At 33.5% G+C, this 21,251-nt stretch overlaps 1 protein-coding gene across 2 annotated transcripts in view; it reads left to right on the top strand.

Annotated features, from left to right (window-relative positions):
* CDK13 (cyclin dependent kinase 13) overlaps window positions 1-21,251 on the top strand; it is a 72,709-nt gene that overhangs the window by 9,507 nt on the left and 41,951 nt on the right. For both annotated transcript variants that reach the window (XM_037507215.2, XM_037507206.2), the window contains exons 2-5: window positions 8,940-9,596; window positions 15,180-15,350; window positions 16,702-16,841; window positions 18,673-18,843. In XM_037507215.2, coding sequence (XP_037363112.1) covers window positions 8,940-9,596; window positions 15,180-15,350; window positions 16,702-16,841; window positions 18,673-18,843 — 1,139 coding nt within the window. The remainder of the gene's footprint in view (window positions 1-8,939; window positions 9,597-15,179; window positions 15,351-16,701; window positions 16,842-18,672; window positions 18,844-21,251) is intronic.

The following is a 21,251-nucleotide window of genomic DNA, read 5'->3' as shown; positions in this document are numbered from 1 at the left end:
TGAATAGGTTTTGGCAAATATTGAGTAGATATACTTGTGTAACCCTGGTCATGATGAAGAATATTTCTGTTGCCATAGAACATTCCCCTGGCTCCTTGCTGCCTTTGGTCCTTGACAACCACTAATGATTTTGTCATATTGGTAATTTTTACTTTCTTGAACTTCATATAAATGGAGTTTCACAGTATTTAGTTTTTGGTGTCTGCTTTAAACAGATCAGATCATGCTTTTGAAGTTCATCCATATTGCATTTTTGAGTGACTCTTTTATTGTGGAGCAATATTCCATTGTATGGACGTACTGTCATTTGCATGTTTATTATGTTAATGAGCATTTGAATTTCTAGTTTTTGATTATTATGAACAATGCCGGCTATGAACATTTGAACACAGATCTTTTGTTTTTATTCCCTATGAGTAAATCAAGAGTGGGATTGCTGTGTTGTATGGTAAGTTAATGTTTGACTTTAAAAGAAAATGCCAGTCTGTTTTCTAAAATGGCTGTATCATTTCACATTCTGGTCTGCAGTGTATGAGAGTATTCCAGTTGTTTCATTTCCTCCCTAAGACTTCAGATTGTCAGTCATTTTAGCTGTTCTAGAGGATGATTAGTATATCTTTGAGGTTTTATTTGCAGTTCCTTAATGACTAATAACGTTGAACATCTTTTCTGTGCTGCTTTCCTCTTCATATCTTTTGTGAAGTGCCATGTTCTTAATGAATTGGGTTGTCTTACTGTAACTTGTTAGAGTTCTGTAGGTATTCTGGATACAAGCTACGTGGTTTGCAAATGTTTTTTTCTCAGTATGTGGCTTGCCTTTCCTTAGCAGTAATTCTTAAGACTAAAAATTTTAAATTTTGATGAATTCCAATTCAGCAATTTTCTTTTATGCTATGTGCTTTTTGTGCCTCAAAAAAACTATGCCTTGTTCATGGTCACAAAAAATTTCTACTTCTTTAATTTATCACAATCTTCTTTTGTGCATGCTACGACATTACAACAGCATACTTCCGTTTTCTTACTCTTAGCTTTTGTACTGTTCTTCTCATGTACCTCCTATGTTTGTATGACTTATGTTTATTGTATAAATGCATAAAATTAAAAAAATGAGAGAAGTCATTATATCTTCTCTAATATATGCTTTTCTAAACACTTTATTCCTTTGTATAGATTCAAATTTAGATGTCGTGCTGTTTTCCTGTGGCCAGAGGAATGACTTTGAGCATTTAAGCGCAGGTCTGCTATTTCCTTAGTCTGAAAAGGTCCCCACTTTGAAAGGTATTTTTGCTGGTTGTGGAATTCTATATGAACTTCCCTCCACTCCCCCTTCAATATTTTGACTTATTCCATGTCTGGCTTGGGAATTTTTGTATTTTGTTTTTGTTTCAACTACTGGATTATAAGTCCCTTGGTTCTTTTTTAATTTCAGTGTCTCTTAAGCACCTACCACAGGTGCTTAAGGTGTATGGTAGTTATGGGTACCATACATGCGATTTAAAATTGATTTGGATAAGAAAATATCCATTGCCTCAGAATTAACCCTTTGCACTCCGCTGTCCCCTTTCAGGGGACATTGGTAGCCAATGTCCAGAATGGTTCGAAGTGCAAAGGGTTAAAAAAAAAATCCCTGGTATTAACAAGTTCTAATAGTGGCTTATGAATAAATTCATAGACTAGTGCTAGACTAATCAAAAGTATGTGTCTTTGTGCAAATTAAGTATCAAACCCTTCCTCTACTCTTCTCACCATCTTTCCTTTCTCTCTCTTCAGAAGCACTTGGCAGGGCATGGTTCTATGTAACCTGAAGATACAGTTTACACTAAGTGGATTAGAACTTGTTTGCCTGGGCAGATCTGCAAAAAATCAGCCATGTGTCCTTTTTTTGGTTTTGTTTTTACTTTTAGTTTGTATAAAGAACACAAAGGGATGGAGGTACAGCAGGTTCTCAAATAATGGTGTTTTTCAAAGGTGTTAAGTTATAATATTGATGAGAAACAAAGAGTCCCAGCCCACATTGAATGCACCTTTTCATTTAAAGTTAGTTTCCAAGAACATTTTGACATGTTAAGTGAGGACTTATTTTCTACTTTGAGAGTAAAGACAAAGCATTTCATTTTTTTTTTTCTAGTTTTAAAAATAACATCTATTTTGGAATTATAATTAACATACCATAAACTTCATTCCGCTTTTTTTGTTTTGTTTTGTTTTAAAGATTTATTTATTTATGCATACAAGAACGGGGGTACAGGCCAGAGTTGTGAGTGGTGAGAGGATTCACCAGAGAGAGAGAGTGGGGAACAGAACAGGCAGATTGACTGAAATACTCTGCTGAGGGCAGTAGTGGGGGAGTCAGGAGAGGTGTGCTGTGTCATGTGGGTTGCTCCCTGGCAGGGCTGGGGCTTGAACTCGTGCTGTAGTGGCTGCAGATTGCTTCATAGTGCCGTGCTTAACCCCTTGCGCCAGCAGGGAGGCCCCCTCTTAAGCATTGTTTTTAATGTTAGTCTCTGTTGCAGCCTATTAATACTTTAATCTTTTTTATGGCAAAATACTATTCTATTGCATGAATGTATACACACACACATATATACATATATATCTACACACACTACATTTTACTATCTGTTGATGGGCATTTGGGCTATTTCTACTTTTTGGTTATTTAGAATTATTTTGCCGTGATCATCTGTGTACAATTTTTTCATAGATAAGCTTTTTTATTTTCCTTGGGTATGTACCTAGGAGTGAAATTTCTGGGTCATGAAGTAATTCTGTATTTAACATTTTAATTAAGGGCCAAACTGTTTCCAAAGTGGCTACATCATTTTTATATTCTGGCTGACAATTTTGAGGGTTCCAGTTTCTTTGTATCCTTAACAGACTTTTTGATTATAGTTATCCTGTTGTCTCACTGTGGTTTTGGTTTGCATTTCTGTAATGTCTAATGATATTGACTATCTTTTCATTTGTTTATTGACCAGTTATATATATACATATATATATATAGTTTTTTTTCTTTTTTTTTTCTTTTTCCTGAGAAATGTGTACCCAGATCCTTTACCTATAGAAAAATTGGGTGGTCTACTTACTGCTGAATCTTAAGAGTTCTTTATGCATTCTGGACATTTCACATTTGTGACATTTCACATTTCTCTTTCTTTTAGGAAAGGACCTCTTGTATTCAGCAGAGTCAGTTTTAATTTAGTACAAAGAAATAAAGGGAGTCATTCCATATGACTTGTTCATAATCATATTGTCAAAACTCCAGAAGTGGGATTGATAGATAATATGGCACTTCTATTTCTGATTTCTAGAGGAATCTCCACAGTTTTCCATCTGCAGTGTGCATGCAAGGGTTTCCTTTTCTCAACATACTCGCCAGCCTTTGTTATTTCTTACATTTTTGATAAAAGAGATCCTATCAGGTATGTTTGGTGATATCTTAGGATTTTCAGTTGCACTTCCTTGTTAATGGTGCTGACTACTTTTTCAGGTACCTGTTGTCTTTGCAAAATGTATATTCAGGATGTTTGCCTGTTTTTAATAGTTACTTGTTTTTTGCTTTTGAGTTCTATTAGTTTTTTGTATATTTTGTATATTACTTCTTATGCAATAGATAAATATTGGTAAATGAGATATAGGACTATAGATATAACTAGATATGAAACAGATAAATACTTTCCATATCTTACTGCTTTTCATTTTGTTGATGGTTTCTTTTGTTGTGCAAAGCTTTTTTAGCTTGTCTCACTTGTTTATTTTTGCTTTTGTCGCCTTTGCTATTGGTATCAAATCCAAAACACCATTGCCTATATGGAAGTAAAGGAGCTTACTCTCTATATTTTATTCCAGCAGTTTTATGGTTCCAGGTCTTACATTCATGTCTTTAATCTATTTTGAGTTGATTTTTGTGTGTGGTGTAAGATAGAGGTCCATTTTGTGTCTGTATCCATTGTTTCTATCACCATGTATTTAATAGATTATCCTTTCCTCGTTGTATTCTTGGCCCTTTTGTCAAAATTAATTGCTATATATGCATGGGTTTATTAGGTCTAGATTCTATTCTATTGATCTGTCTATTTTTATGGCAGTGGCATACTATTTTGGCTACTATAGCTTTATGATACAGTTTGAAATCAAAGTGTGATGCCTCCACCTTCATTCTTCTTTTTCAACATTGTTTTGACTACTTGGGGTCTTTTGTGGTTCCATATTAATTTTAATAATGTTTTTCTATTTCTCTGAAATAAATGTCATTGGAATTTTGATAGGATCACATTGAATCTGTAGATCCTTTCGGGTAATAAGTACATTTTAACTATTTTTCCAGTCTAAGAGCACAGTATATAGCTTTCATTTTATTTGTGTGTTTAAATCTTTCATTGGTGTCTTATACAGATTTTTCTCTGCCCTGGTTAAATATATTCTTAAATATTTCATTATTTTTGATGCTATTATAGATGAGATTTTTTTCTTAATTTCTCTTTCAAATAGTTTGTTGTTAGTGTATAGAAATGCAACTGATTTTTGTTTACTGATTTTCTGTCCTGCAACTTTACTAAATTTGTTAGTTCATTAACAACTTTTTAGTTGAGTATCTAAGTGTTTTCTGTCTGTTAAGATCATGCCATCTGCAGAGAGAGAAATTTACTTCCTCCTTTTAAATGTTGATACCTTTTTAATTTTTCTTGCTTGACTTCTCTAACTACAACTTCCAATACAGTCAAGTGCTGCATACTGATGTTTCAGTTAACCATGGACCATATCTCTTTTATGATGTTCCCTATAGAGAGCTGGGTTTATAGTAGGCTGTACCATCTAGCTTGTGTAATTAACTCTGTAATGTTGTCGTAATGACATTTCTTAGAACATATACCTGTGGTTAAACAATGTATGACTAATTATGTTACACACAAATGGTCAGAGTGGAATGCATCCTTTCTTATTACTAATCTTAGAGGAAACGCTTGTAGCTTTTCACCATTGAGTTTGGTGTTAGCTGTGAAATTGTATATGTTGAGGTACGTTCCTTCTGTACACAATTTGTTGAATTTTTTTTTTTTTTAGATGCTTCTCCTGCATCTATTGCAATGCTAATTTTATCTTTCATTTTGTTAATCCGGCATATCACATTTAGTGACTTGCCTGTGTTGAGCCATCTTTCCGTGAGAAGTATTTTTGTATCTTTTAAATTTGGTTATCAGCAAGTTTTTGAATGGAACATAATTTCTATTAGAATGTGCTATAAACTAGATAGAAAAATTAAGCTTAAAAAATACGAGTAATGGGGGCCTCCCCGGTGGCACAGTGGTTGAGCGCTGGGTTGTGAAGCTGCCCGCAGCCTCTGCGGCGCCGGTTTGATCCCTGGCTGCTCCCCGGCCACCGGAGGAGGGTCCCACATGGTGCACAGACCCCTCCTGCCGCCCGCTGCTCCCCTCAGCAGTGTACTTCGGTCCTTCTGCCTGCTCTGCTCCCAGCTCTGGCTCTGTTGGATTCTCTCACCCTCCCGCGCTTCTGACTGTACCCAGTGCTTGTATAAATAAATAAATAAATCTTTAAAAAAAAAAAAAATACGAGTAATGGCAGCTGTACTGCATGTAATGTGTACAGAACATTTCTGTATCCCAGAAAGTTCTAGTGGATAACACTGATATGTAATGTTTTGTATAATGAGATATTGGATATTATAGTAACATTTTTAAGAATCAGTGTTGGCTGCTTAGATATAGTTTCAGACAACCTGGCCTCTCGGAGAAATTATGTGATGTAGTCAAATGAATTGTACACCCTGCTCGCCAAGGTACACTAAACTGATTAAGAATGAGCACTAACCAGTTGGATTTCAGGATACTGGTTTTTTATCCTGGTTCTGCTTTCATTGTATGAGTTAGGGAAACCTTTTCAGAAGTGTAAAAAAGGTCTCAACATCTTAAAAGAGATCCTGTAGCCTCTTAAAAACAAACATAAAATAGCTAATATTTGTTCACTTTAGGTAATATGGTATAGAAATCTTGTGAAAACAGGAGTCGAAAAACTGTATGAAATAAGAACTTGATATTTACCATCCATTTCAATTATTTTAGTAAGATATTACGGTATAATCTCTTACACTTATAACTTTGTTTGACTGATCATTAGTAAAAATTACTTAGGCTAGAATTTTGTATTTAATTTTAGGTTCCCAAACCGTATTAAAAATTAAAATTAGTTGGCAAGTATGCAGTGTCTAAGAGAATGCAAGTTTACTAAGGCATGAAATTAAAAAGTTAAGGAAGGAGAAATTGGAGATGAATGGAGGGTGTTACTAGGCCTAGAGATCAAATACCATAAAAACATCAATTCTAGATTCTGTCTAGAAATGAATAATAGGCCAGAGTACTTAATTTATATTGGGATTTTGCCTAATACCTTTTATCTCTTTTTTTAGATAAAATGTTATGATCATAAATCTCTGTTTCTGTATCTGTATAAAACTGCTGACCATAACCTTCAAAATACAAGAAAGTTAATTTAAGATAAGTTCTGAAAAACAGAACAAAAACAAAAGTTCTGTACTATTACTTTTGTTGAGATGACATCTCTTTGCTTTTTCTTTTGCTGTGTACCTCTGTGCTGTTTACTGCAAGTATCTCATGAAGGGATAGAAATACAACTTATAGCAGACTTGTTTTGATGTCCAAGAATCTGAAGGGAGAGGAAATAAAAAATGTGGCCGAGAATTTCATACTATGACATGTTTGACTTCCTGTATTAAAGTTACCCAAGATATTTTGCAATCAGCTTATCACTTTATGTTAGCTAAGCATTTCATCTCATTTTCAAGAATAATTGTAAACTCGCTGATAATTTTAGTGATTTGGTGTATATGAATATTTAATGTTAATCAAGTTTAGATTAGAATGTTTTCTAAATCCATGTTCCCGTTAACTAAAATAATGTTACATAAATACTTTATGTAGTGTGGGGTTTGTATGATATAGCAGCTCAGTGCCAAACACTCGTTGTCAGTTTATTCTTAACTTTTTTGAAAGAATCAGGAAAAGGTTGAATTTGCATTTGAGTTTATCTTAAACCTAATCGTTTTGTTTTCAGCTGTACGATGTTTCTAAATTTTTCCTTCCATATTCATTAATGCCAGGTATAAACAAAACTTTCCAGTTTTTCCTATTTTCTCTGCTCTTTTTATTTATGGATTACCAGGGGTTTGTTTTTTTACCCTCTCCCTATAACTTTTCTAAAGTCTCAAAAAGAGTTACCTCCTTGGCAGAACATCAGTGCAGTAATTGTGTTAACCTACCAACTTTAGCATCACAGGTATGGGTTTATTGCATACACTGGATCAGTCAAGATTGTAGAAGGACAATGAATCCAAATCAGAGGGTTCAGGAAACTTTATTGAAGTACCTTGGAGATAGGAGTGGATTTACGGGAACTCACAAGAAATAATTTTTACTAGTAACAATAAAGATGCTCCAAGGGGCAAGGAAAATAAAATGTTTATTGAAATCTGGTAAGAACTGTGGTAAAGGAGGTACCTGAAAGGAGCCGTGCTAGTAGAGGGTCACATTGACTGTCAGAAAATCTGAAAGGAAGGAGCAAACAGGGAAGAAATCCTCGGTCTTTCCCTGCCTTTTGATCTTCTACCTGTGATAGCACTGACAACCAAAAGCTGAATCTATCCGGGTCAGCCTCCTTATGTACAGCATAGGGCAGAAGAGTGTACTGTAAACTATACTTACTTTACTAGGGTTGATTTTGGCATTAGATAAGATAACATTTCAAAGTACGATCATAGTGCTTTTGTCTTCTGAGTATATTTTTAAAATTTTAATAAGGTGTGTATTTGTAACAGCTTTGTTTGACTTGGGCTATATTTTTTGAGAACTTCAGTCGTCACCATCTTTTTGGGGGGCAGCTTTATAACTTTATTTGATAATCAGTAGTTAGTTGTCATCCAAATTGAGTGTAGATTTTTGAAAGTTGTGACAGGGACATAGGTAACTAATATATACAGCCGTTTAGTGACTTTGCATCCTCATTACACTTTCTACACAACCACACACAGATAATGGTATGGGACATTGCTTATTCCTTGATCCACACAATATTGCTGAACCTGGTGTTAGTGCACGCAGCCCATTTTCCTTCACTGCAAATTTCCAGATCTCTGTTAGTGCTCGAGGGGCATTCTTCTTGAATACCACTCCATGGATGTGCTTCTGAATGTTGATGATATATTCTCTGGTCACTACCTTGTTGAAGGCAGAGCAACCCTTTTCAAGAGCCATTCTGTTGGGCCATAATGTGAAAGGAAGTGCCACCATCCTTTCAAACATATACTGGTTTTGTGTTTCCCAGTAATTTTTGCAAAGTGAATTGCTAGTTAATAAAGTTGTTATTAACTAGTTTCCAGGATTTAGAGATTGTTTTTACTTGTTGCCTAATGATCGGCACTGTCATTTCATTATTGCTGTAGACAGGATTCTACTTACCTCTCAGCTTATGGATGAAGGTGCTTTTAAGATGTAGAGATGGTTTCCCTGGTAAAAGATTCATCAGACTTTATCCTGCGGTTACCACTGGTATATCCTGTTGCCTTCTTCTGTTTTCTGAGACAGCAGTCACACCTTGTCACCTTTTTTTCCTCCTAATCCTTACAGTATTTCTTGTTATAGAGATTACTTTCATCCAGGCTCACCTTTGGGCATTTGTACAACAGGCCACAATCAAGACAATTGATCTGTTTTTTTCTTTAGGAAAATTACAGCCACCAGATATTTTACTTAAAAGCACTTTTAAAAAAATTCTCCCTTGGAAACTATGTTAATGATTTTAAAATTAAGTAAATTTCCTTTTTATTTCATAGGCTTTTTAGCAGTTTTTATGAATTTTAAACTAAACTTTTCTGCATTACTGATTAAATCTTAATTATTTCCCACCAGACGGTCTGCCAAGTCCCGAAGCAGAAGCCCATATTCTAGACATTCAAGATCTCGTAGCAGACACAGATTGTCTAGATCCAGAAGTCGTCATTCTAGCATTTCTCCTAGCACACTAACTCTGAAGAGTAGCCTGGCAGCTGAACTGAACAAGAATAAAAAAGCACGAGCTGCTGAGGCAGCAAGAGCTGCAGAAGCAGCAAAGGCTGCAGAAGCAGCTAAGGCTGCTGAGGCTGCTGCCAAAGCTGCCAAAGCTTCAAATGCTTCCACACCTACCAAGGGGAACACAGAAACTGGTGCCAGTGCATCACAAACAAACCATGTGAAGGATGTGAAGAAACTTAAAATTGAGCATGCACCCTCTCCTTCAAGTGCTGGAACTTTAAAAAATGACAAGGCAAAAGCAAAGGCACCTCTTCAGGTAACAAAGGTGGACAATAATTTGATTGTAGATAAAGCCACCAAGAAAACAGTAGTAGCTGGGAAGGAGAGTAAATCTGCTGCTACAAAGGAGGACCCAGTATCTCTTAAAGAGAAAACCAAACCACTTACACCAAGCATAGGAGCCAAGGAGAAGGAGCAACATGTGGCTTTAGTGACCTCTACATTACCACCATTACCTTTGCCTCCCATGCTGCCTGAAGATAAAGATACTGATAGGTAAGTACAAAACATTTGTCATTAACTGTTCAAAAGAACAAAAAGTACCTGTTTGAAAAACCTTACGTGTAAGTGAATTTTCTTATGTATTTCTTCAAATGGCGCGCATGCTTAAAAGATGACAAAAATCACAGTTTATGCTAAGAATTCCAAGAAAAATTTGTAGTTACCTTGCAATACAAAGTATGTATCAGTTTGATTTTGGAAATCAGTGCTTCATTTGGCTTAGTATGTCTTGATCATATTGGATACAGGACATTTTATGAGAGTCTGCTCTGGGTAATACATATCTTGGTTATTTCTCAGTTTTTTCAGTGGCCTTATAAATTTATCACTTTTTAGTATAGTTGACATAATTCTTTTGCAATTAGAGATAAATTACTATAGAAAGGCTAGAATGTGAAAAAGTTTTAACTTGTTTAAAATTTGCTGTTATGAATATTGGGGGTATGACTTGCTTTTACTGTGAAACATTTTTAAGAGGGTGAAGGTAAAAGTAGCTCTAAAGTAAATGGAGTTCTAAGAATGTTTCTTAAACATATGCTAGAATAGAAGCATTATGCTATTGTGTGGCATCTGTCTAATGTCTCACTTAACCTTTACCATTTTTATTTTTTATTTAATTAATTAGTTAATTTTTTTGTGGGACCCTCGTGGCGGCCGGGGAATGAACTGCACTCAACCGCTGCGCCACCAGGGGAGGCCCTACCATTTTTATTTTTTATGAAGAAATTAGAACTGCCTTTCCCCAGTTCCCTTTCTCCACTTTCTATTAAAAAGCAACTATATGAGCAGTTTTCCTAGCTAACATCTTTATTGGATTTGAGAACAACTTGATAAAAATGCAATGGGGACAGGTCTTTTCAAGCACTTACTTTGATTAGCATTATGGAAATTTTTAATTTAGAACAAACAGTGAATAATAAAAGGTGTTAAAATCAAAAAGATAGATTACATTTCAGTCACATGTTCTCCAGATATACTAGTCGAATTTGGCATGTAGAAATTTGACTGTCTGGGACTACTGAAGGTTCATAATAGTAGTAATTTTGGTGAGTTCTGAAATAGATGCTCCAGGACAAAGATGCATGAGTTCAAAATTAAGTCATTTCATGGGTGAGAGTTGCTGAGAATTCAGTGATTCTGGACCAGTTGTTCAGGTTGTTCTTTAATTTGTCTTCATATATGCTTTACTGGTGGTGTTTTTTAAAAAGTCATGACATAGTTGTGAATGTTTAAGAAGCATCTGTTTTAATCCAAGCTGGTACATTTCAGACTTGGTCATGAAAATTTTAGTTGGGGGGGGGCGGGGGACACCTCTCTGCCCACCTGTGACTATGCAGGTGCATCTTTGTTTCTTTTTTTCCCTAATACCATCTGTCCTTTTAAAACGTAGAAAAATTTTGGACCCACCTTTTTTGTCTCTTCTACTTTTCTTGTGTCCCTGATCTTCTTTCTTTAACTGTATATTTCATGAATATATGTTTCTTAAGACTTCTGACCACTACTGACATGTATAACCAAAGATTGATTCAACACCATTTGCAGTTAAAAATCACTCTTCTTTTTTGATACTCCAATTATCTGAAATTTGGCCACTGGAAACTCTTTTAAGCTGACTTCTTTGTCCTTTTTATATGATCTTCCTTCTTCCTACCAAATGTCTTTTGGGCTCACTTTGAACTTTTTTTCCTGGACTTAGAATCCATTATTCTCAAAAATCATTAAAAAGACTGGTATTTATGTTTCCATATAATAAATTGCTTTCTTTTTGGAAAAAAATAGGATTATATCATGCATAATATTTCTTGACTTGCATTATCATTTAGTGTGTTGGAGATCTTTTCATGTTATTCTGATAGGTTTAATATTCCTGGCTCTAGGAATGGATGCATCATTCTCTTATTAACTACTCTGTTAACTGATTACTGGGCACTTGGGTTTATAATTATTTGCTATTAAACTCTCCTTATGGGCCTCCCTGGTAGCCTAGGCATTAGTTAAGTCTCAGCCATTATCACCGCTAAGGCCTGAGTTCGATCCCCAGCCAGGGAGCTAACCCAGACATGGTGCTGCTCCCTGTAGCAGTGTATTTCAGTAAACCCACCTGTTCTGTTCTCAGTCTCAACCCCCACCCCCTTGCAACTCTGGCCTACACCTCAGTTTTTTGGCGCAAAAAAAACAAAAAAAAAAACAAAAAAAAACCTGTGCTTATATATTAATATTTTGTATAAAAATTTGATAGAAACTGCTAAGTTTCTCAGTAAGACTGCCAATTTATGCACCCAAATATATGAAATTGCTTCAGTCATGTTGGAGATGATCAATTTTGACAATTTTAGCAATCTTTAATATATATAATTTTGCATTTTTCTGATTATTGAGATTTAGTATCTTTTTATTTGTTGTCAATTCTTGCTAATGAATTGTTTGTTCATATCTTATGCTAACTTTTGTTTAAGCTTGTTTTCTTTTTTCTAAATGATTTACTAGGTACTCCTTATGTTAGGAATCTTGACCTTCACTTCTCAGAGTTTGTTACTTGTCTTTGATATTTAATTGTTGTTGGTGGTTGTTTTCTTTTTTTATGTGGGTAGATCTATTGTTTTTCCTTTAAAACTTCTGGGTCTATGAAATTAAAGAAGGTTAATTCAAATCATACAGAAATTTATTTGTGGTTACTATATGAGGAAGAAAGATGTGGTCTGATTATCTGCTTTCCCCCCATCATACTGTGAACTAATAGATCTGGTTACTGTTAACTTTATTTATTGAGTAATCTAATTTCATTGATTTGTGGTTCCATATATAAGCATTTTTTTATAAATAACCTATGTTTCTAGACTCTCCTGTAAATGTTTTATTGTTTCTTTGCCAGTACCTTTTTGTTTTGACTTCTTTAGATCCATGGTATGTTGGCTTTCAAATTCAAATTTCTATTATAGGGGTAGGCAGGTAGTGTACAAGTCAAAGGGATGGAGTAAATGATTAGTGAATAGCCTTGATTTTTGCCTTCAGCTTCAGTGCTGCTGTACATGAATTTGGACGTAGTATTGCTAGAGCTTTTCACTTTTTTAAGAAGCCTACAAACTGAATCTTAATCCTGTGGTTTATAAATAATGACGGTTGAGTCATAGTGTTTTTTTATGAAACACTGGGTAGACAATAATCTATATTCTCTGACTTGGGCCAGTCTTAGTCTTCAAGACTGAAATTCTTAAAAATAGATTGACCATAGGATAGGGCAAATCCCACTCCATTATTCTTTTTCAGAAATTTTCTTGGCAGTTTTTCTGCCTTCATTCTAAGACATTTCGTATCAGTCGGCTAGTCAAATTTTATTAAAAACACTTGCTTAAGTGTGGTACTTTTGCTGAATTTGATAGTCCATGTAATAATATATTGGAATATAGGTAGTCTTTAAAATTTTGAATTATAAGTAAAATTAAGACTTTTTAGGCCCCCCAGAAAACATTGATTTGAATCTTCAGACAAATGAGGATGTTTTACTGAAGCCTACTTGTAAGTTAGAGATTACTGCTTTCTAAATAATTTTAAATACGCTGTTTTCAAAAATCAAGCACCTTTTCTAGAAAGGAGCTTTTAATTTTCAAATCTAATTTAGGTACGACATTACATGGGAAACTATATAGTATTTTATCCTGCTGCTTATCTGACTGAGCCTTCCAAAAGACTAAGCTCCTTTTTGAAAGGAACTGTATCGTACTGTATTTGTTACTGTCCTCATTAATTTCTAGTGCTTTATGTATTACCTAGCACATAGAAAGTGTAGGATCACTGTTCTTTGAATGGAGGGCCATTAAAATTGAAAAGTAGACTGGGATAGTTACCATTACTTTAAAAATAAAACTGCAAACCAGTTTCCCTTTAAGCATGTTTTTTCCCTGTTAAAGGACCCTCCAGTGAGTAACATAACGCAAGATGAAAGAAAGGCACGCTTGTATTATGATCATTGATAGTTTTTGTCAGATGGTGTTAAAGGATCCATTTGTTGTACAGTAAGGTTAGTGTTCAACATAAATACAAGTGATAATTAAAATGATTTACATTGGTTACATCTTTAGTAATTTCTGACAACAGAGTAGTCTCACTAATTGTTTTCATTATGGCACCTATAACTGCTCTGAAAGTATATGAAGTCCACATTTTATTACCATTTAAGATTTTTCTTTCTCATGTCATATTACTAACAGATTTTGTAATGTTTGGGAAGTTTAAAATAATCAGTTAACAAATTAAGATATACTTTAAAAATCAGAACACTTCTGTGTTTTCATAAAAAGTATGAAACTTAACTGATCTTAAGTTTTTACCTGTCATTTTACCTTAAAGTTTGAATGAATCATTGTCTGATATAGAAAACTTAACCCAGAAAAGGACAATACTAGTTGTGGTTATTTAATAACAAGATTAATAGGAGCATGAGGTTTTACTTATTTCTTAAAATGAAAGTTTTTGTATCTCCATCAGAATCAAACCAAATGCCATTACAAAATGAATGAATTTTTATATAAGTATTTTTAATTTTATGTCATTGCTTAACATACACCATTGTTTTAGAACAATTCTAGATTTACAGAAAAATTACAATGATGCAACAAAATAACTACATATCATGATAGGTGTTAACTAGACTTGTGATCATTCATTGTATATACAAATATCAAATCCTCTTGTTGTATACCTGAAATTAATAGAATACTATATGTCAGTTATACCTCAATTAAAAAGGTGATACTATTGAATTAATGGGTTTTGGCATGAGAATGAATTGAGGCTTACAAGGTAAGCTGGAGACAGTCACATAGGTGACTCTTTATCCTTTAGTACTGTCAATGGGCAGGCATGGTCTTAGGTAATTCTCTCATTCCCAGTTGACATTGTATAATCAGATTTGCAAATAATGCCAGTTCGAAATTTTTTTGTCCTAGGTTAATAGAGATGCTCTGGTATTTTACTCTTGGGGTAATTTACTCTCAACTTAGGAAATAATTTTCTCTTGTGTAGTGTCATTAACAAATGAGTGATCATGAAAATCAAATTGATCTTTGAATTTTTAGGTTAGAAATAATGAGGAACTTTAATTCATATCACTAAATCTCATTTTCTTAGTCATAATTTTGAAATAATAGAAAAGCATTTAAAGGAATGCATATAACCTAATGGTATAGAGTAGGCACTTGGATAGATGTATTACTTGCATTCTACCATAAAATTACAGTGGTGCTACAGTCAGTCTCCATATAGCATGTACCCAGTTTCCTCGTTATTAATGCCTTACATTAGTGTGGTCTTTTGTTACATTTGATGAACCTATCTTGGATACATTATTAGAAACTAAGTTGATGCTTTGTTCATATTTCCTTAATCTTTTTCTAATTCTTTATCATTTTTGCCCCTGAATTTTGTATTTTGCAGTTTAACACAGTATATTATTTTACCTGGAAACTAAAGAAAATTCGTTTAGTATTTTGCCATGTGAAATAGTGTAGAATATTCACTGCCATTGCGTGTTCTTTAAATGTGAGACATGTTTTATTTGTCTGATTCCTTTCATTTTAGCTTCCGAGGAAATATTTCAGTAAAAGCAGTTAAAAAAGAAGTAGAAAAGAAACTACGATGTCTACTTGCTGATTTACCACTGCCCCCTGAGCTACCTGGAGGAGATGACCTCTCAAAGAGTCCAGAGGAAAAGAAAACAGCAACACAATTACATAGTAAAAGGAGGCCTAAGTATGTGCTTGCTTTTCTACCTGATCTTAAACTGACCAATGTGATTTTGTATGATCATAAAATCTTACAACATAAAATTAAGATTTACGATACTAAGTGTATTTTTTCAACTTAAGTATATAAATTAGAGTTTTATTTACAAAATTAGAGTTTTGAAGAAAATTGATAATTGCCTGCATACGTATTCAAAATAACTAATAAAACTAAGTTTAATTTTCTCTGATAGCTTGTAATGTATTAATTTCTTGGGGTATTGCATATGTTGAAAAACATTTCCATAATTAAAATATTTAAATAACATAGAAATGCTGAAATCAGACAAGGTAAAAGTCAGCATTCAATGAGCTCAAACAAACCTTATGGGCAAGCTGCTGTGCTTTCCACTCCTTTTATTTCCATTTACCTTCATAACTAAATGCAATCTTCACTTTTGCAAGAGTTAGAATAGAAGGTGGTTTGAAGTATGTATCTTAAATTGGTTTCAAGTAAGTGCCTAGAGAACTTTCCTTTGAAACCTGTTGATCAGTTAAGGGAGGAGAATGCTGTTTTCCTTTTTTTAACTTTCACTTAACCAGGGGAAAGTATAAGACTGAGTTAGATCTGAATTTATAGTTGCTATTCAGATAGTGCCTACTGTAAGAGTATTAGGTGATTTTTCTAGTATGGAATAGAAAGCTAGAAAACTTTTAACCTAGTCTCCCTTTGAATATTTTAGCTTTATTTCTTTACTTGAATTTCTGTTACCAAAACCTTACTTACAAAATTGCTTACCTACAGAATTACTTCCTTTTTGAAGAATGTCAAATATATGTCCAGCACACATACATATTGTCTCTCACAGTATGGATCTATGAGAGTTGATTTTGTATTATCTTAGACTAAAAATCTTTCTGGAGTTTTCTGTTTTTAAGATGATTTCATCTAGCCTAAGTCTCAATTTGTCAGTAAGCATGATAGTTAGATTTTGAATAGTGTTCATTATCTAACTTTCATTTTTTGGAAAGCAGATATATGTATTATCAGTGAATGAAAAAGAAAAGTTTTTCTGGAGATTGGTTAGAGAACTTGGACTTTGTACTTGTGTTGATTTGAAAAATATGTTTTATTTCTGAAACTTCATGTAAGCTTTACCTTTTCTTTTTCAGCTTTAAAAGCTAGTATACAGAAGAGTCAGTGTGGAGACATGTTACCTTGATTTTTAGGATAACTTACACCAGATCACTTTTTTATCTTATGTGATAGAAGTATGCAAAGATGGGGGAAATAAAAGATATGAGGGTAGAAGATGGGTAATTATGAAACAGTCAATTTGCTTGATTGTATATAAAAACTTCAGAACTGTATTTGATAGAATATGTGGGCCTCGCTATGGTGAAATCAAAGAGAAAGATATTGACTGGGGAAAACGCTGCGTGGATAAATTTGATATCATTGGAATTATTGGAGAAGGTACCTACGGACAAGTTTACAAGGCCAGGGATAAAGACACTGGTAAGAATGAGAAATTCTTTGGATCTGTGGAATGTACTTAAATATGTGTTTTTCATCTAATATATAGCTTTAGGAGTTTAATAAAATAGCTAAATTAGAATTTATCATGCATTTGTTTCATTTTTTAATTTTATTTATGTACTTATGTAAGATAGTAGTACATATAAGTATGTGTGTATTTTTTAAATGTATGATGTTCAGTAGGATGGAATTTAGATTACTTGTCTTTAAAGATGAATAAAGTATCTTGATCTTAATTAGTCCTAGTAGTAAATTTTGTATTAAACCTATTGTAGCACTTGTATTTAGGCCAAAAAACTTTTTCTGTAGAAATCGCCCTTTATTTGGAAGTCAGATTTAGCAGTATAATCTTTCAGAACATAATTAGGACCGTGAAAGTTAAAAGGCCTTGCAACAGACGAAAAAGTAACTGTGTCAGAGGCCATGTATTTTGCTGAATAATGCATAAAACCAGTGTTTAATCTTCACTTGCAATTCTTTGTTGAAATTAATCAATAGATTATCTACAGCTAGTTGAGGCATGTATTTTATTTTAGTACAGGGGATACTACTTATATTTCAGAAACTCTTGAAGGCAATTGCAGCATAGAATAATATTTGGATTGTAATATTTACTTATATAAATATATCTTAACACAATTATGTAATTGTACTTACAGGATACTATATAAATATATTTATAATATGATCTGTGTATTAAAGAGATAAAATTACAATTTAAACTGCTTAACAAATCAGTTAATTTTAGATTTCCATAAAAAGGAATTAAGTAATGCTTAATGACTAAATAGATAAAACATCCTTTTGGAAAATTTGTTAACTATAAATTTCCTCTTTTTCTCCAAAGTGAAATGAACAAACCTTTATTACAGTGTCTTTTTTCTTGTAATAGGAATTGTGTTTGTTTTATTTAATGTTTAGATTTTTTTTTAAAGATTTACTTTTATTTATTTATGCACACATGAACTGGGGTGTAGGTAGGCCAGAGGTGAGAGGGGTGAGAGAATTCACTGGAGATAGATTGGGGAGCAGAAAAGGTGGGTCTACTGAAATGCACTGCTGAGGGGAGCAGTGGACAAGACAGTAAAGGTCTGCTGTGCCATGTGGGTTAGCTTCCTGTCTGGGGATGAAACTCAGACCACGGTGGCTGGCCATCGCTTGACAGCGCTGAGACTTTAACCCGTGAACCACCAGGAAGGCCCTAATACTTAGATTTTATATGGAATAAAACTAATTTAAAATATGAAGCCATGTAGTGAGAACAGTGTATAACGTTTGAGACACCTAAACCAGAATTAGAATTTCACTTTCGTTACTGGATAGCTAGGCAGCTTTGAGCAGGTTAGTGTGTGTGTGAATATTTTATTACATGCAAAATGTATAGAGTTTTCTTACTGATTCATAGAGACTTTGTGCACATACAAGCATATTGGATATATTTATTCTCCCCTCCTCCAGTTTCAAAAAATGGCAGTGTAATTTATCTATTTTTAGTTTCCTTGCTTTTTTTCATTGAATGTATCTAGGAGAGCTTGAAATAACATTTTTTTAAAAGGACCTACACCATTCTTTCTAACAGTTGTATAGTATTCCACAGCTTTAGTAAATACCCTTCCATTTGTTTAGCCAGAAACTTATTTTCTTGAGCTATAAATGTTACAGTTTAGTATGTTGGAAACAAATATATTTTGTGGATTTTAATTTCAATTTCAATAGGTAGTAATAAATTATAATTAAAATAAATTTAAGATTCAGAAAAACTGTCTCAGTTTTATGAACTGATAATTGATTTTATTTAATCTTCTAATAGGAGAAATGGTAGCCTTAAAAAAAGTACGTCTAGATAATGAAAAGGAAGGCTTTCCAATAACAGCAATTCGAGAAATTAAAATTCTACGGCAGCTTACCCACCAGAGTATTATCAATATGAAGGAAATAGTGACTGATAAAGAAGATGCTTTGGATTTTAAGAAGGATAAAGGTATGTGTACATTAAAAAAACAAACAAACACTTTTGCATACTCACAGTGTTGCCAGCTTACAGATTTTGTCATAGATACTCACCATTGGAGTAATCATTAGGTACATAAAATTACTGCCTTCATAGCAAACTATTTTTAAATATAGTTGAATTGAAGAATATTTTATTTACTGTAATGATCTTTTAGTCACCTTAGTAAACATCAAAACATATTTACCATTCTTAGATACTAGTTTTTTGAGCCTCAGTGTATAATTTTTAGTCTTTTATATTTTAGTGATTGAGAAATAGTTTATAGTAGTGTTAGGATAAGAACAATAAATTCTAGCTGATGAAATTCAGGCTTGGTAACGCTGGAGCATATTGGAAATTACAATTCAGTTAGCTAGAAGGAATAAATAATATGGATACAATACCATCTTTTTTTTTTTTTTTTTTTGATACTTCTTCCCTTCGTTTTTATCAGTGATAAGGTCCATATTATCCTGGCCTTTAATCTGGTTTGTCTTTAGTTTTTATTACTTTTTGTTTTGTAGTAGAAAGAATACTGATTTGGCTTGGGATGGAATGTCTGGATTTGATACTTAGCTTATGAGCAGTATGACTTTAATTAGTAAGGCCTTTAGCTTTGCTGACTGTCCATTATAGGGGAACATTAATTCACTTATTCTGTAATAAAAATTAAAGTAAGACTTTATATATGAGGGTGGTGTGCAGATGTTATTTGCTTATCATTAACCTTGTTAACCAAATTACTGTATTTGCTTTTCTTTCTGCATATCCTGAACCTCCTGCTTTTTTGATCTGTATAACTTTTTCCAGTATAATTCTATTGATTTGTTACTTATTTTTCCTCCATTTGAAGATAGAAACCATACCTGTTTTATTTGTTACACTTTCTACCATGCAATGTGCTAAAATAACTAATTGCTGAATGAATGAGCTTATTATAATCCTGTCCATACTCTAACATTTTAAAAAAGACTGCTCCCTCCAAACAGAGTGTTCTTAATTCTTTGTTTTATTTATGGTCATTGTTTATTTTCTTTATCAGATTATAAATTCCCTGGAGCCTTAGTTTTTTCTTTTATTTTGATTCCTTCACAATGCGTAGCTCTGTATTTTACTGATCACAAATTTTCTTGTATTTGTACTTGCATGTTCATTTTTCCTACCATAATCCTATTTGTAATTGAATGAGTTCCTGATGAATAAGAAAATATCTCACTATATCAGAAGCTACACTTAGGTGTCACTTATTAATTAACTCTTAGAGTTTGTGAGGGAGTGTAAAAATTAAAATGTAATCCTTTAATTTTACCAACATTTTATTATTAATAAATTATTAATATCAATTTTTATTTTCAACAACATAATGATTCCATATTTGTATATATTGCAAAATCATCACTACGGTAAATCCAGTTAACATTTGTCATCAATATTGATAAAAACTCTTAGTAACTTTCAAATATACAAAGTGTTATTACCTGTAGTCACTAGGCTTATAGTGCAGCCTCATGACTTATAACTGAAAGTTGAACCTTTTGACAACTTTCACCCGTTTTGCCAGCCCCCATCCCCCATTTCTGGCAACCACCAATCTGCTGGAGGTTTTTTTGTTTTTTGTTTTTTTTTTTTTTGTAAGATTTATTTATTTATTTATACAACCACTGGATACAGTCAGAAGCGTGGGAGGGTGAGAGAATTCACCAGAGACAGAATGGGGAGCAGAACAGGCAGATTGACAAAATACACTGCTGAGGGGAGCAGGGGGCGAGACAGGAGAGGTCTGCCGCACCATGTGGGACCCATGCTGGCAGCCGGGGGATGGGCACTGCAGAGGCTGCTGGCAGTTTCGCAGCCCAGCGCTCAACTGCTGTGCCACCAGGGGAGGCCCCTATATGGTAAGTTTAATACTGTGTGTTAGAATTCATAAAATTTTAAAAATGAAACTGAAATAAATATGAAAACACATAAAAATAAAGAAAAATTATAAACTTATAAAAATAATTACATGTGCTTTATAACACATGCCATTGGCTATATGAAAATAATGCCAACTTTTTTTTAAACTTGGCTCTACTTAAAAATGAAGAAAATTTATCATGAAAAATTAGTAATAAAATGTTACTTTGTCTTAAAAAAGAAGTTATTGTTCTTAAGTAAACAGTTATGTAGTATCACCAAGATGTGAGTTTATTTTTGTGCACACACTGAGAGGTGCTGAAGAATCTCTTTATGAAATAATTGAGGAAAAGTGAGGAGGGAGATAATCTAATTCTAAACTTTGTTCCTATGTCATTCTTTATCTTTAGGTTGTCCCTTTTGTTTTTAATAACTTTAAAGGAGTCTTTGGAACCTTTTGTCTATTTCTTAATCTTTCTATTGTTAGTAAAGAAGACTTT

Source organism: Talpa occidentalis, unplaced genomic scaffold (assembly GCF_014898055.3).
Source record: "Talpa occidentalis isolate TD23 unplaced genomic scaffold, MPIMG_talOcc4v2.1, whole genome shotgun sequence".
In the NCBI taxonomy this organism is placed as follows: domain Eukaryota; kingdom Metazoa; phylum Chordata; class Mammalia; order Eulipotyphla; family Talpidae; genus Talpa; species Talpa occidentalis.
The sequence above is the reverse complement of the archived record's forward strand: the minus strand, read 5'-3'. Positions and strand labels throughout refer to the sequence as shown.